At 47.0% G+C, this 17,823-nt stretch overlaps 1 protein-coding gene across 1 annotated transcript in view; it reads right to left on the bottom strand.

The window, feature by feature from the left end:
* Nucleotides 1-16,257, bottom strand: part of LOC119455404 (coronin-2B-like) — a 55,168-nt gene extending 38,911 nt beyond the window's left edge. Inside the window, 7 exon segments of the mRNA XM_049668754.1 lie at nt 1,207-1,275; nt 1,277-1,372; nt 4,253-4,408; nt 6,091-6,207; nt 7,261-7,458; nt 9,927-9,975; nt 15,975-16,257. Of these exon segments, the coding sequence (XP_049524711.1) occupies nt 1,207-1,275; nt 1,277-1,372; nt 4,253-4,408; nt 6,091-6,207; nt 7,261-7,458; nt 9,927-9,975; nt 15,975-16,063 (774 nt within the window). The 5' untranslated portion in view covers nt 16,064-16,257.
* Between the last annotated feature and the right edge of the window lie 1,566 nt (nt 16,258-17,823).

Genomic DNA, 17,823 nt, shown 5'->3' with positions numbered 1-17,823 from the left:
ACTAATTACTTTTTCAGTGTTCCAATGTTGTGCCACAAAATGCATACAAGGATACGAAGCGAGTGCATGCCCAGGTGCATCGCCTGCGCAACAGCGCCATCGAAATCGAAAAGGGTATACAATATGGCTGACTTGGCGACCACGAAAAAGTGACAAGGCAGTGGTGGAGCTGTTAGCTGCTGCTGTACGCAAGAAGCTGCGTGACACTGCATGCTTTATCAGTGCGCACAGGCTTAGGGCGGTTGACAAGGAGTTGCACGACTGAAGCGACGCAAAAGAAAATTTATAGATTGTTGCTGTTACATTGCTACCTTGTCACTTTTATGCAACAAGTCTGCCGTTTAGTTGTCTTAGTTCTCTGAAAAAACCTATGACAGCACTGTTGCCTTATGCGCGACGCACGCGGCGAGCTCACTTTTTGTTTGCGTTTTGGGGCACATCTCTGAAACGCAGAAACAATTACTAGGGGGTAACCTAGCGAGCTGAAATTTTTTAAAATTATGTTTTCAAATGCGATGCAGAGTTTTACATTCAAGCTTATCCAATTATGCAAGTATTTATTAAGGTAATCACTTCTGAATAATTAGCTATATTCAGTGATAACAGAAAAGATATCTTCAGTTTGCACATGGTGACTACTGACATTGATGCCATCCCATATCTCGTACCCACTTTTTTAAATAGCTTCACCTGCGTTACCTGGCACACAATGCATAATAAGCCACAATGGCCAACACTGCTTGATGATGACCAGCACCATACAGTGCAGCGTGTCGAAGAGCATTAATTGCGACATCCGGTGCTACCCACTGCACATCTGTGGCGGCTCAATGGCTATGGTGCTCAGCTGTTGAGCACAAAGGTCAGTGGGTTCAATTCCCGGTCTCAGTGGCTGCATTTCCGTGGCGCCCAAAATGCAAAACCACTCGTGTACTTTAGGTGCGCGTTAAAGAGAACCCCAGGTGATCAAAATTAATCGGGATCAATCCACTATACAGCGTCTCTTATATTCCATTGTGCAGTTTTAGGATGTTAGCACATCTGTTTGTTCTCCGGACTTGCTCCGGACTCTCCGGACTGGCGCGAAGCGGCCAAACGTGTCAGACAGACTGAAGGAGGAAGGTGGGTGATTGAGACATAGAATGCAAGAAAAAAAAATGAAAGAAATGGGAGACGTGAGGTTTAATGCCTCCTGTAGAGGCTTACCCGAACAACGCTGCCTGCCCTGGGGTCGATGATTCGAAGTTTCTTGTCCTTGCAAGTCGTCGCCAGCAAGGCTGCCGTCGCGGTTGAATGACATGGAGTGGATCGAGTCTGGGTGGCAGTCGATGGTGCGCACCACTTCACCGTGGCTCACATCCCAAACGAGGATCTGCGTAGTGTAGTTAGTGATATCAAAGTAAGTGATAGTAGTGATAAAACAAAGTCAATTTCGTTGAACATTCATGCAGCCGTTGGGATGGAGCGTGGCTGTAACAAAAGGCTACGTCATACATATGCTTTGTACGGGTAAAAAAAGATGGCAAGGGCACTCCAGTGTATGCGAGTAAAAACGAGATTTGCCATTTATCAAAGCGTGCATAGTGTTGCAGTTAACACTTACATCTTCCAATATTCCAAACGTCCGCTATAGAAAAGAGCTCTCATTCATACTTTTCGCATGGCTTCCTTGATGTTTCACCTTCCCGTCACCTGCACACTCGCCTTTCCCTCCTTAGTGACTGAACAACCACAGGAGGAACTGTGCGTCATTATGTATGTCGCCTAGTAGCCGAGTTTGAACTGAAGAAATAAAAGGAAAATAACTTTTTTTTTCTACCTACTCGTCAGGCTCATAAATGGGTGGTGGTGCTAGTTGTCACGTGGTGCTTTGAGCTTTAGGTACTGACACCGAAGGTATAACAAATCACCGCGCTCGACAAGTTTCAAGTTTGCACCTTTCAAACATTCGGAATACTGGCCGTTCAGATGCGCGTTATGCACATTCACACTATTCTCGCAGCTGCACTTTCACGTGCTGCAAGTGTGAAAAATAATTCCCGCAGCACGGGCAACTAAATCGCTAAGTTGGCTTCTCTGCACAATGACTAATTGTGAGGCGAAGCAAGCTTTACAAGCTCTGCCGGTGAAGTTCGCGGTTATTAATTTTTGAGCCAACCACTAAGTGCAGCCAATAAGCTTTCGCACAGACTTCTAACGCAATTTCTTTTGGGAGAACAGCTGTAAATACAGTCGAACGCCTCAACAACGAACGCTTCAACAGCGAAATGACTTGTATAATTTTTACCTTTCATATGTAATTGCTAATCCCTCTACAATGAAGATCATTACAGTCGAACCCGGATATATCGAATCTGAAGAGTACCACAAAAAAGTTCAATAAATAGGTAATTCGATATATAAAATAAAAATTCTCTACAAAAATTTTCAAGGGGATTTTACTGCTTTTCGTTATACACAATAATTCGTTATATGCGGGTTGGATATATCCCGGTTCGACTGTATAAAGAATTTGCCTGTACAACGAAGGAATTAGGCGTCACCGAGGTGCGCCCTGCGCTAGCGCTAACAGTGCTAGCTAAGCACTTGACGAGCGTGCCAATGTAGTCCTGCTACACTGCTCCAGGTATCACTGAACTCGTACTCTGCTTTTTCGTAACGCATCATCGGGTGTGACGCAGTACTTCGCAGCTGATGACGACGTTATGACGCAATCGTAACTGACTATACCGTCGATCTCTTCAACGCTATCTAAGGTGGAAAAGTACGCGAACGTCAACGTAGTAAACAGTGATGAAGACCCTGTTAAAGAACCAAGAATTCTGAGGCAAGAATTCTGAGACCATTCGACGATCCGCAGCTTTACTTTGCCTAGCTCCTGCGTTTCACCGCGTAGCATGCTGTGAACCTCCATGCAATAAATGTTGGCTGCAGTAGCACATATTGTCAGACGAAGTGTGTACGAAAAGAAATGAGCGACCTATTTCACTAAGTCTCTTGCATTCACGTAAAAAAAGGGGTTTTCTTTTGTTGAACGTGCTTAGCGTACTCTATAGTGAGCGGTATAGGGCGCGAGCTTTACAACGAAGTCACCGGTATAACGAAGTATTTTGTAGTTCCCATGCATTTCGTTATAAGGGCGTTCGACTGCGCTACCAATACGTCTTGATTAGTTGTATCATGTTCGTTCGAGTAAGCCCGTGCTGATTGCGTTGGAGGCTCTTTCTCTCCGTCGAAACGGTCGATATTGAAGAGCTGTGGACTTGCGTGATATTGCGAGTAGTGAAACTCGGTATCGTCTTTTGCCTAGACACACTGAAAGTTAAAACAACCATTTCGGCATTCATATTTGCGGGAAACTTCAATGCACAAGCGGAGCGAATTGTTAAACACGACGTCCATTCAGGGCAAACTGCCAGCAAAGCAGGCTTCCCCACACAAAGCTTCTTGCTGTGGGGAAGCAAACTTTGAAGAACGCCTGTTAGCGAGCTACGCGCGCACACAGGGGCAGTCGAAATTGAAACTGAATTTACTGTCTTTAAATTAACAACAACAACAACAACAACAACAACAACAACAACAACAACAACAACAACAACAACAACAACAACAACAACAACAACAATAATAATAATAATAATAATAATAATAATAATAATAATAATAATAATAATAATAATAATAATAATAATAATAATAAAGTGTTATAAATAAGATCGGTAAAAGCCCAGTGAATTGCTTGGCATGCTGCTGCGGGTGATTAGGGGGATGGACTTGATTAAAACTTGATTAAGCGAGCGAGTTTGGACCCTTCAAGGGCCCAGGCCCCCGCACAGCTCTCACATTACGCGCGTGTGTCCAGGCCACGTAGGGCCATGGCACGGGCACCCCGGTTCACGCAATAATACCAAATAATTGCTTTTTAAATCTGTAAAGATGAAAAAGTAAAATACGACCCTCATTCATGAAACAAAGGAGCAGCCACAAAATACTGAGATCCACGGCTTCACTGAGTGGTTGCCCTTTTACGTGGCAGCAGCTATAGTGTACTAAGTATTTAATTCATAGCTACTATAATAATAAACTCACTCGGAACATAGGTGCTGTAAAAAAAAAGCAGTTAACATATAATTGCCATAAAATTCAATGTGACTCTCAAAAAAGAAATCTCGTAATGCTTTTCTACTTCGAATCGAACCAAATTAATGGTAGAGTCGCGCGCGAGTGCTCAATTAGGGAGAGGGGGGCTGACCATGTGGTCGAATCCGGCGCTGAGCAGGATGTTCTCGGCGGTCGGGTGCCACTCGACGTAGCCGACGCGCCTCCGGTGTCCCCGCAGGTCCACCAGCGGCTCCACCAGGTTCGAGTTGCGAGGTAGGCCTTCCTCGGGAATGTACCAGATCTTGACCTGCGTTTGGCGGTCCGGGGGGCGCTTTGTAGCGGGTGACGTACAAACGTGAGAGAAGGGCACAGTAAAGCAGGACGGCCACCGATACTTCAGAGTCACAGCCTGCCTCGTGACGTGCCAACATATGTGACGATAAAGAAATCGGACGCCTGACTTGTGCGACGACGTTTAAAGGACAACGGCAACGGAACTTTACCTTGGATAAACGGGTTATAACGAGTATATATATATATATATATATATATATATATATATATATATATATATATATATATATATATATACTATTAAAGAAATCGTGGCAGAGCTGCAGGGCTGGCAAGTGTCTAATTTTCTTATCAGATGCCTTCGGCAGCACCTAAACAGACGACGCGCGCACCTTGTTGGTTAACGGATATGACGTCGGTCCCAACACGTCGTCTCCGAGATTAGTTTTAGCGCGTCGCGGGCAGCCACTTATCTCGGAGGTCATGCCGAGGTGCGGCGCTGGTTCTCAAGGATCTGTGTCATGCGTCACTTCCGCTAATAGTAAATGCGTTTTTTAAAATTGTTATCAGTTTCGCTATTAAAAGCTATTTTTGCGAGTTTTTCGTGACGTAAGATTTTGCACGGGAGCTGCTCTAGTATCTACTAGTGATCAAAAAAGATATGTTTCACATCTGGGTACTGCGAGCTAAACTACTCGGAAGGTTGGTGCTGCGTTATGCCAGACCACTAGCCTATGGCAAGTCTTTTAAACACGGACTGCCATTGGACTTTATTCACACAGCATAGCCCACCCACCGTGTACATACCTTACGTATTCCAAGAATGTATCGAAAGGAAACCGTAATATCAACCAGTAGTGGAAATACGTGCGCGCTGGTGAGATTTTATTGATGAGTGGAGGTTAGACGAGCAAAAGGCTTGACATGCTACTACAGGTTTAATGTATACAATATATGAAAAGACGAGAGAAAAGGAAGAACACAGACCTATATTTACTTGCACAGAAATTCGGGGGAAATGGCAGCAGTGAGCACCATGAATTGAGCACAATGGGAAGTTGAGCACCAAGGCACCGTCAATAAACAAAATGTTACCAATCTCCGTCATTTTGGCTCTACCACAGCTTAGCTCGCACGAGCCAAATGCGAAATATCTTTTGTAAACTAGGCTTCTTACGAGGTCTAAAATTTCCTTGCAGTTGCCTTTACCATGAAGCTAGCACAGTTGAACAAGTTTCAGTCGTCTTGCCTACCTTTATTGCGATAAGAACATTTTCGTAGCGTTATTTCTTAATTTATTCCGTGCATAGCTGCATTACACAATACTTTTAGGCGGAGGAGAATGCTGCGTGCCTTTCAATGGGAACTACTATACTGCTGACACTGTTATGTTGCACTCAAGAAATAGCTGTAGGCGTCGATACAGGCACCACGTACCACCGACGTCGCGGTTTGAGTGTGATCTACATGTTCTCGGACGATCGTGGTAGGCTGACAATTCAATCGCACAGCAGACGCCACGGTAAGTTTCACAAGTATCCGCGCATAACCTGTTTAGCCAGACGCTCCTACGCAAATCTGTAGGCTTACACGACTAATTATATATACATCTGCTCTCCAATTTTCACGCAGGAAGAGGCAAGCGAAGGCGCGTAATAATAATTAAAAAGAAAAGAAAGAAATCCTGCTGCTTACTGTGCAGTCGTCTGAGCAGGAGGCGATGACGTTGTCGTTGAAGGGGTTCCATTTGAGGTCCAGCACCGGACCTTTGTGGCCTGTTACCTTGCCAGCAGATACCTCTACCCTGCCAGTCTGTCCATCCCGGAAAAAAGAAGCGGAAGAAATGAGAAATATATAAAAATTCAGGTGACCAATTCGTGTCCAATATGGCCAGTACACAGCCTAGGGTGGGTACGAGCCATATTTTAGGAACATCATCATCATCAACAGTCGTTTCACTCGTCGAAAGTACTTAACTGTTTCTACACACCACCAAAACAGCAGTCGCTCCTCCAGAAAAATAGCTCGCCTTTGCAAATCTCTACGCGGACGTTTATCGTTTCACTTGCCAGAGTTTGACGCCTTGCATAATCAGGAACCTCCACGGTGTATGCTTCTGTACTTTTTGTTTGTTAATTTAGTTTCCAGCGAACTGATAGGACAATGATCACGCGCGCCGTTTGCTTCCGTAGATCAACAGTGGAAAATTCGCTTAGTTATCGAATATAGAGAGACTCGGCCTTCTGTGAGGAAAAACATGTTATTGCAGTACAAAAACAGCGGCTTTTCAAAAAGGCGCCTTGCGTTCACGTCACCGTGGGTACGATGAGATAACGCCTGGGTTTGGCATTCTTTACGTGGCTATATATAATGTGTCCGCACCATATATGGTGGAACTACGTGCCTGTCTTCAGCGTAATCGCCGCCATATATGGCTACTTGAGTGATAAGCATACACCTGTTGTCAAAAGCGTCTAACCTGGATAAGATATATGGCCGCTCAGGCAGTTGAGGCACTCGTTAGGGCAGTCTTGTTAGAGTACCAGTCGCAAGGACAGATCGGATGATTGCTACGCGCTTCGCGCTGGCGAAGCGGAGAGGTGCGCGGCTGCAAAGGCGAGCGCTGCAGGTGACGTATCCTGCGACGATCACTTTCGGCGATAGTATCGCCTCGGCCGTCAGGCGCGCTCTGATTGGCTGGTTGAGCAAAATCGCATGAGCTGATTGGCTGGTCGAGCAGTACGTCGTGCGAAGGCGATAGTACCGCCGAAGTGATCGTCGCGGAATACGTCCCCCAGGTTGCGTGTCGGTCCGTGGCCCTCCGAGATCGTACCGGTCTCTGAGGCCATGTGTGCGGCCACTCACGTGTTCGACGGGCAGCACGAGGAAGGACCCTCCGCCGGCTGTCTCGGTGACGACGGCGATGAATTTGGGGTTGACGGCGCAGAAGTGGCTGTCGTGCGCGTCCTTGGTGATCTTGACGCACTCGTAGCACTGGCCCTTGCGCGCCGGGCTGCCGAACACGTGGCGGAACTTGCTGCTCCGCACGCCCCGGAAGCTCGTCTGCGCAGCCACCCACCGACGATGGGACGCAGAGGACGCGGAGCGGCACCCACACACTCGGTGACAACCCCGGAATACAGCAGCAAATACACTCCGGCTCAAAGACCATTGGGTTCGCTAAATAACGTGACGTCATGAAGCGCCGAACAAAAAGCAGGTGCAGTGTGGTTTTGCAAGCGGAGCTTCTATACTGAATTCACAGATTTCTCACCGAGCCGACCGTGCCTACTACAGGGCCGGCATTCACAATAGTTATCTGTCGTAAGAGCCTTCTGCAATTGTCTCTCCACCTCCGCGGTCGTGTCGCTATCGCGATGTCACGATGATTGACACGCCCAAACGATGACCAGTGAGGAAACGCTCTTACGTAAGACAAGGCTTGTGAATACGCGGGCTAGCTTTCGTTCAAACGGGCACACCGATTACTAGAGTTGTAGCTTGCACCGTAAGTAATTTCCTTCAGGGAATACAGGGACACCGGCGACGTAGAACGTAGCGACAGCGCTGGTGGTGACATCACGTGACGGTTGTTCAACCACAACGTGTTAGAAACGCTTTTGCCGTTGCTTAACGATTGAGTGTCCCCCTCGAAGAAAAATAAAATAGAAGAAATACGCGCTACATAATAATTATGTTGCTAGTGACGAGGTAGACTATAGTCGATCACTACAGTGGTATATCTGTCTGCTTAGGTTAATCCCAACGTCACCAGGTGGCACCACCATCCTTGCTGCTTACGTCCACGACACCGGTATTCCGTACTGGGCAGCGCGCTTTTTTATGAAAATTCCATTTTGACCATCTTCTCTGCCCATATTCTCTGTTCGTGGTCTCTCACGGCGATTCTTTTTCCGCAGTGTTCTAAGGAAATTCTTGGCGAAAAAACGAGTCTTACGCCCGAAAAGCTTGGCGCAACCATCCAACTATGTCTACACGCTCAAGATTTTAAGAAGCCTCGTATGTATAGCGTGCGCGGTGCAAAAGCAAAAAAATGCAAACAAGCCACACGCAAACTGAGAAGGTGCCATGAAGAAATGAGCCCGCGGCAAAGATCCCAGTGCCGCAGTGCAGAAGATTACTGCACTTTTTTCTTTCTTTTCTGACAACCCTGCTGAATTTTAAGTTTTAAGCCATGTATAGGCAAAAGAGTAGCGCAGGCTCTGAACCCAAAGAGCTGCTTATTAACCCTGCTTACGAGACAGTTTGCATTTTAAGTCGGTTTTGTTTCAATGGCATCTCTTGGGTAGTACACCTGAATATCGAGAAAGGGTGACATCAGATAATTGGACGAACTGCACATATTTATATGTTCTGCATAAAAACTTGTCTTCACAATGTATTTTGCACATAATGTCGTAGTAGGGTCGTGTTTTATAACGCAATCTGCGAAGTTCCGTAAATCCAAGACCTATATATGCTGTTCCTGGGCATAGAGTAAACGTTATTATTATTATTATTATTATTATTATTATTATTATTATTATTATTATTATTATTATTATTATTATTATTATTACATGCAGCGAGATTATCAGCCTTGTTTCTTTTTCTTTACTTCTAAGTGTCTCTCGAGGTACGTAAACTTTTGTCTTTGACTGTACGTCTCCGCTTCGCATTCAGCTACATCCTGCTCGTAAGCGTTATAATAGCGCACAGAACGTTACAGTGCAACGCTTACATCTCAGCCCAACGCTACTGTGTAACAACGCTGACCCCATGCCCAGCCGCTCAGTCGTTATACATCCCATCATTAAGATACATTCAGGGTTACTTTAGTTGAGGGACTGATACTACGTACGATAGACACGTTAAAGGGACACCGAAGAAAGAGATGTTTAGTTCAGCCAGATTTTAACATTGCAATGCTATACAGTTGGCTTCTAATGGCGACGCCATCTCGGAAGTATCCCGTGGCAAACGGTATAGTGACGTCAGAGCTTGTGACGACGCCTGGCCGAAGCTTGCTAACTGTTAAAGCCGTAAATACTGCGAAATATGTGCTGCAATTTGCCCGCAAAATTCGCAAGAAAGAGTTCTGCCTTCATTTCCTCTGCTAACAATTCATATTTTTCCGTTATAGAAACAGGCACCGGCGAGTTATGACAAACATGTTAGCCTGGCCCGCCAATAATTAGCTGTTATTACAAGCTTTCCGAATTCGGCTTCTGAATTATCAAGTGAGTACTCTTGGTGTCCCCTTATATAATAAATGTGCCCCTTGAATTCCTTGAAAAATGGGGTTAGGGGCGACTTTTTATCATTCAAAGTAACAAACTCGGCATAGGGCCTATGTCGTGGACATTCTATCCGGAAACAATCATCTTTACGTACGAGAGAGGCCGTGGAAGCGTGAGTTTTCCCTGATGATACAGCTTAGCTTAACATATCCCTCTTTGGTGTCCCCTTAAAGAGCATCTCTGGGGCATTATAAGCGCCGTCGAGAATGAGGAAGGCGTCGGGGTATATACCTGTGTGTTTCCTTTCTCACCCATGCTCGAGGAATCTTCCAACAAATCACTGCCGAGGGAAAGAGAAAAAAGAAGCAGAACAAAAGGCAGGCGTGAACGTAAAGCAACGTGGGAGTGCTCGAAAACGCTCGCTAGCGGCGGCGTTGTGGCGTAAAAAAGGAAAGCGTACCAGCAGCGCGCAAAGCAGGAAATTTAGCTTGTCCGTAAAACGTATTGCAGTTTACGGAATACCAGGTTACCTGATACGTAAGCGTGAACAGTCTAGAACAGTCGAGTTGGTGGCGCCATCTTGTGACGGACAGTGATATAACCAGAGAAGACAAGGAGCTTTATTACGGCGACCAATCTTATTACGCTTAAATACTGCTATAAAGCGTCGGCGGTGACGCTCTATAGCATCATCGTCATCATCATCTGCCGTCCGCGTCTCCCGGGAATCTGTGAAGGGTAATACGTATACGGACAAGCTAAAAACTTTATAATAATGAAAGTCATCTCTCTCTCTCATTCGTTCACCTTCAATCCCTTCACCTTCGCCGGACCTTCCCTCTCCGCCCCCCCCCCCCTTCCCCGTCTTTTCTTTCTATCAAGCTCTAATGCTGTTCTAAACAGAAACTAGACGTAGACGTCTTCGCTAACGGCTTGAAACCAGGAACCACTCTTCAACACGGACATAGTACAGCCGGCCTTAGAAGTTACGGACCGCGGGATCTGAGAAAACGTTTGTGACCGTATAGTAAATCAAATCGTACAACACCACGTTGTTCGCTAGTACAGGCTGCAAGTCAGAATAGCAGAGGCTGCGTGCCTAGACAGCGGAAATATTCAGCTTTCTCTCGGGTCTCGCGGTTCGTAAACGTTTGAAGCCGACTGTACAGAGCATTTTTTTTTTTTTTTCAGTTCGTGGGCGCTGTCATCTGGGGCTGTTGCAGGAACAATTGCTGAATTTAGAGTGCAGTGACATCGATTAAAATGGTCGGGAAACACCGATCGCGTCGGTATACCCATTTTCATGCATACGGATCGACATCAGTACAGTGGTTGTTAGTGTAAAAACGCAGCGTAAGCAGCCCCTGATGACGGCTCTCCCAATGCTTCCGTGAAAACTTTGCCGTTTCCGTATAACTTCTCCGGCCAACTACGCACACTTCCACTGTAAAGAAAGGTGAACGCGTCAAGTGTCCCCGGCGTTTTCCAACGTGACTTCATGTTAGGATTGAGGTGCGATGCTCCTGTGAGGCACTAGACTCCCACACATGTCACGTGACACAAAGGCCTAGAAGTCGGGAGGTGTTTTGGTTCAATGAGTCGTAAGTTTCTCTCAACTCTTCGTCAGATTCTATTTCTTCTCCCCCCGCCCCATAGTTATATTCTTTTGAAGCTATTCACACTATTCCCACCACTTTTATATGGACATTACCGATCGCAAAAGCTATTTCACAACGATGTGCATGCCATCCCCCCCCCCCCCAAACAAAGGGGAATATATATATATATATATATATATATATATATATATATATATATATATATGGAGTATTCACATGACGTCACGTAGGTCACTTTGTATGCAATACCATTCACAGCTTTCGCTGTGCTGCTGGAGATGAGCGGATCTAGATAACGTGCAGCTTTACACCGCGATGCCTGTCCTCGACGACGTCGGTGCATACTGCAGTCAACACCAAAGTTATCTCTTTATGGCTAAGTACTTCGCCGTCGCGCAAAGACCAAACACGCGCCATATCTTCTCGCGCGATGGCTGTGATAGGCAGCACACGATTTTCCTAACACGTTATTTGCCAAATACTCAACACTTCTCTATCGCACTACATGCGTTCACTGTGCCACGGAGTCATCCGGGAGTGAGCCGGCAGGGAATCAAATCGACGCGAGGGAACAGAATCGTCATCGGTTTCAGCGGCAAGGTGCAAAGGTTTACGTTTTCCGTCAGTGCGCCCAATTTCAATCGGTGACGAAAAGACGCCTCATATCGTCAGAGACCAGACACCTGCGCCATTTATTCATTCATTGCGCTCTGCAACTTTCCTTAAGGTTAGCAAAAAACAGTGCGTCTATCGCAACGTGTTCGGAGGTTTGTTTAAACCTCCACGAGCGTCAGGTATAAGCTCAGCGCGAGAAACCGACTCGTGGCTAGTATATACATAGCTGGCAGCTCGTCGAAGTAGCTGGGATGCCTACTTACACAAAGATGGCCCACGGCAATCTCCATACGTGTATCAACCCGACCTAATACAGGCCAGCCGTGCGCGCGACTTTGCAGACATAATTAATGTGACCACGACAACGTATCCTTCATTTATAAAAAAAATAGTTCGGCAGGTGTTACACTCTTGTAGCACAAGAAGGCGTTAGCACAATCGGGGTTAGATTTCTTTGTAAGACATACTGGTAATGCATTGAGGTATAAAATTTGGGCTAGACTTCTTGCTGAGAAGTACACGTAGGGCACTAAGGCGACCTCCTGAACGCCGCCGCACATGAACACTTAACGTAGTACCTAAAGTGCAGCATGTTAGTGCAGGCACTAACATGCTCCGATACTAGTGCAGGCACTAGTGTAGGCCACAAGTGAGCGAGATGGCTGCGACGTGACGTGTGCAGTCACGCACGCACCAGGCACACCTTTAGTGAGCCAGAAGCGTGGAGCAGCCGTGGCTTTAGGGAAGCGCGCTGCATGCTCTCGCACCTCGGGGGCCCGGGTTCGATTCCCACCCAGACCGAAATGTAACAAATTTTATTTTCAAAGCCACTAATTTACATTGTTTACAGAACCTCCCTCATGAATGTGACGTCAATCCTAGCATTTTTTAGGCGTCGGCCATTTTTCGTCACGGCGCAGTTTCGCCAAGGTCACCGCCAAGGGCATCGCCAACATAGACGACACCTAAGGCTTTCGCCCTAAAAACGGTAGGCGATTCGCACCGAGATCGCCGTTGTGTATTGAAATGTCAAGTGTGCCCGTCGGTGCACGCCGCCGTACGTGAGTGTTGTGCTCTGCGCACCAAGGTCGACGAACTTTCAATGACACCGCTGCGTATACATAGTGCAACAACTCCCGTTCCAAGCGCGCGTCATCTTCGGCAGCTATCGATATGTTTACGCGTATTACTACCTCGGGGCTCATGCAATCGCTGACCCACCACGCGCGTTTGCTCGACCGTCAGGAGACTGAAAACACGGAGCTATACAGGAGCGCGATATCTTTCCGGATCGCGTACACATCGCCTGGCCCGTTGAGTGCTCCGATACGGCCGTGTTTGCCGCGGGCGGATGTGCGCCTGTAAAGAGGTTTGTTTGGCGGCTACCGCGGGACGGAAGAAAAAAGAACTCCGCGGTGACGGCGCCCGCTTGCATGCGTTTAAAGGGACACTAAAGGTAAAAAAAAGTGTTGAGTTGTATTTGTAAGTTACTCTTGTAAAAGACCAAAAAAGAAAAAAAAGAAAAATGTTGGGAGGCGATTTAACCCTCTAGTTGACGCCGATCAAAGACAATGTCTTCGTGTGCGAGTTGGGGGGTGCGTATGGGGCGAGATCGCTGCGCACGGCACTCCATCGCGTCATTCCTCGCGTGAGGGGAGTATACACTGTAAAATAACTTACGCCCTTAAAGGTGGAAAAGGGTGTAAATTATTTTACAGTGTATAGGAGGAGCGTCGCGGACTGCTTAAAACTTTTTGGCTGCACTATGTTCGGAACTGCACATGCCCACGGTAACGACCCGCATTTTTTACACTGCACTATACTTCGAGATCGGCTCACATTTATAGGCTGCCCATATACCCACGGTAACGGCCCACACGTTTTTTGACTCCACTACCATCGGGATCGGCCCACGTTTTCAGACTGATCTATACCTTCTAGGTAGGCTCACGTTTTTTAGACTACATACACATATCCACGGAAACGGCTTTCGACTGCACTACCTTCGGGATCGGCCCATGAACGAGGCTCAATACACACATGATATAACCGACAGGGAAAGTGGGGGTAACCCGTTCAGAAAGACATTGTATTTAGAAGCCGCTTTTATACCGTGAGAAGAGGTTTGCTGAGTGAGAAATTGAAAAATGAAAAAAAAAAAAGAAAAACCACAGAAACGAGAAATAGTGGTAGTGACGCCGACTCGAAGTTCTCGCACCAGCCATGGATTCTGACAGCGCATGCCCGTGCCTATAGTTAAGTTTTCGTCGGCAACGATGGACTACAATGTATTCCAAAAGAGCGAAAGATCTAACTTAGCTCGTTGCAAGAATTTCCACTGCACCACGTTTGAAATCATGACGTCCAACTGAAGTACGTCGGCCGCCGGGGTATATCGGCGCGAAAAAAAAAAATGTAATTTCATCTTGTCTTCTAATAATCAACTTATTTACCGTGAAATTCGCGGAAACCGATTCGAAAACGTACTTTATCTAAACGGATTTGGTGCTTCTCCGTAGTATCCCTTTAAATATCGGAGGATGTTTAGTGCAAATTCTTCTTAACTAGGTTTTCTGCTGTTCTCACATTTATAATAAAATATCCCCTCAAGGGTGTTTTCACAGCGAACACACCCCGCTGGCTACACGAAGATAAGCCGCCGAGCACAGTTGGCGCAGCAGTGCAAATAGCACGAATGGGACTAACCCCCCCTCCTTCGCCCCCCGAGAAAGTGTGGTATCGTTCCGGTGACCCCGCAGACACACATGGACCAGCTCCTGTCAGAGGTTACACGTAGTATATTGACTACGGAAACATAGAAATTTCATTTGCTCACTGCATTCAAACTAAGACCAGAAAAAAGTGACAATTAAATGCATCATCCTGCGCATACGTGACGAGTAAGGAAGTGCTATATATTGATGCGATGGTAGCGTGGCCAGCGCGGTTAACGTACGCCTGAGTAGGCAATAGAACACGTCAGTTCTCACTATAGGCGCAGTGAACTAGAATATGCTATTTTTTTTTTTTTTTGCCCATACACAATTTTTATATATAGCGTGTGGCACGTAGCGTAATTGTAGTCCTTGAGCTGGATTGCTCGAAGCGGCGCACATTACTCGCACGATAAATCGAAATCCATAATCGACTTAACATAAATGTAGAAATGAACCTTTTAGGTAATTACTTCAGGGCACGTATTGCAATTAACGAGTTGTAGCCGGCGACTTTGCAAGGCGTATCCACTTAGAGCGACTGCTGAGGATGGCACCGGTTTCGAGATATGCGCAGTCTACTATCTTGCGGTAACAATGCACTTTTGTTTTTCCACTTACAGTTTAAAGAAAACGTCGTGTTATGAATTTAGGCACGAAAATAACTGGGACGCCAATGTATTTTGTCGCCAACTTTGGGAATTAATATCTCGAAACTGGCGTCATCCTGAGAATTCGCGTTCCAAGTGGATACGCCTTGCGAGCTCACTGGCTACAACGCGTAAATTGAAATATTTGCCGTAACGTAATTCAACCATGAATCAGTGAACTTTTGCTAATTGGCCGATTATGCATTTCGATTTCTCGAGCAATAGTGTCCGCCTCTTCGAGTATTCCAACTCAAAGACTATAGAATTATGCTATCTGCCACAGGCGGCTTTCAAAAATTCTGTATGATCTAAAGAAAGCACAGACCCGGTATATGCTATGCACGAATCCGACTGTCGATAGCGCACGATATGCGATAGTGCCCAAACGCACCTACACACGACTGTGCTTTCTCGTTACACTGTACTCACACATACCACCACAACGCCGTTTCTGCGCGTTCGGTCGTAAGTGCACGCCACCGAAAGCGACGGGCTAGGTCGGTACGCAGGTACTTTCGTATGCAGATAGGCATGCACGATAGGCTAGATGGGTACGCATATACGATGATCGCGCGCCGTTTTTCTCTGCAGCTTGATTGGCGTACCTACCAAACGTGGTCACACACAACGTCACGACGGACTACATAAAGGCCCACCCTTTCACCATACACTCGATCGTGCCAGCGGGCTCGCTATAGGGACACAAGACGACGCATAAGCACAACACACATCGCGACGTACTCCTGGTGGATGTCGCGCCGCGACCGTCGCCGGCGTCCCGACGGAGCCGACGCGACCGCACGCACGCGTGCCGGTTCGTCGTCGGCCATGGTGTCCGCGACCGAGGCACTGGCGGGCCCGTCGCCCCGGTCCCCAAGGGTCCATGCGGTCGCCCCGTTGCTGCCGCTGCTCAGGAGCCCAGCAGCACACCGGGACGCCGAGCAGCGACGATGCCCACGCGGGCTGCCATGGGACAGGCTGGCCGAGCTCCGGCTCGAGCCCCAGCACGTGCACAAGAGCGAACCCATGCCGGAGAAAATGATGATGATGATGCCTCAATTAATGGCACAAGCCCACTGTGGGAGACGAACCGGGTGGTCATATAGGATTGAAAATTAAATTAGTTAAGAAATAAAGTAGTCTATACTAAGTTAGTCAGCCTTGCCTAGATAGGAATAAGAACATAATAATGGAATAAATACAGTAAAGGATAGACGTAAATTTTGAATAATGATCTTAATAATATTACAATTGTGAATTTGTGTTTTCACTTTCTGAATTTTCTAAACTTATAATTTATTGAAGGAGAAATAAATGAATCATGGATGGCTCGCTCGGTTTGCTTGTTTTCTCCTCTCGTCTCGTGGCTCGTACCCGCTATGTAGGAGGCGGGCTCGGTTCGTCCGTTCTTCGCATCAGTCGTCGCGTACCCTGCCCGTGTTTATAGAGGAGGCCGTTCCACACGCATTTCTCGAAAGAAGGAGTGTAGGACGCAGAACGCAAATCACGGAAAGTACTTTTGACCTATCCTCCACAGCGGCTTTGTGTCATTTCCGTCGTCGTCATCATGATCGTGAGCCCCTTCGTCCTACCGCCCGACTCGTGACCTCTACCCCCCCATGGGTTCGGGCCACTGCCTGCTATCGACAGCGACAATGCGATACTCGCATGGACGGATGACGCTGAATTCGACGAGGCCAATCGCTAATATATATATAATGCGATGACGATGAACCGCACCTCTTCTTTCTCCTCACATCTATGTCTCGCTGGATGCGCCTCTGTCATTCCTCTAATACTCGCCCTATAGTTTAAAATATATGGGCGCGAAGTATAGTTGCCGTCATTGGTGCGAGGCATAATCACTCACTTGATTCTAATGGAAGACAGCGGTTCAAGCGGTCATGGTGCACTGTTTAGTAGATTAGCTAGCCAGTCCCTCATAGTTGCAAGTAGATAAAAAAAAAGCGCGCGTAAATGAGACAGGAAGGCAGAATCGAATGGATGCGCACTGTTATTGCCTAGTCGGCTATAGCTCGATGGAAGGCGCCTCGACCTCGGGCATTACGCATGCCTCTGCATATACGTCGTTGGCGGACGGTGGGCGGATGCGAGGGACCCCGAGTGTTCCCAGGCGCGAATGTCAAGGTTAAGGTCACGTCGCCTACTTCCGCTCGGCGTAAATGCCTTCACCCACGCGCTCGCCTTCTCGAGGCGCGCAAGAACACGATCACGCTCGGAGACGACTGAGGCAGTCGCGGCGATGACACACAGCTCTTCCTCGACCGAAGATGATCTCGAAGAACCGCAATCACTTGCACATTTTTTAAAATGCGAAAGCATTTATATGGCCCATGAGGTGTAAAATCTGGCGTAGTTGTCGACGTGACCACAGTGTTCAGAAAGGCTATGCGAACCATCGACCTTTGGTGGGACTCGAACCGACGACATTTGATGTTAAGCTGCGACTTAGTTAAGGCACTCGAACAAACGACTTTTGGTGTGAATTAAGGCGGTGTTAATTAAGGTACATTTAATTAAGGTAGAGTTAATTAAAGCACTCGAGACCACGACCATTGGTGGGAGACGA

This window comes from Dermacentor silvarum, chromosome 6 (assembly GCF_013339745.2).
Source record: "Dermacentor silvarum isolate Dsil-2018 chromosome 6, BIME_Dsil_1.4, whole genome shotgun sequence".
NCBI classification, from domain to species: domain Eukaryota; kingdom Metazoa; phylum Arthropoda; class Arachnida; order Ixodida; family Ixodidae; genus Dermacentor; species Dermacentor silvarum.
The sequence above is the reverse complement of the archived record's forward strand: the minus strand, read 5'-3'. Positions and strand labels throughout refer to the sequence as shown.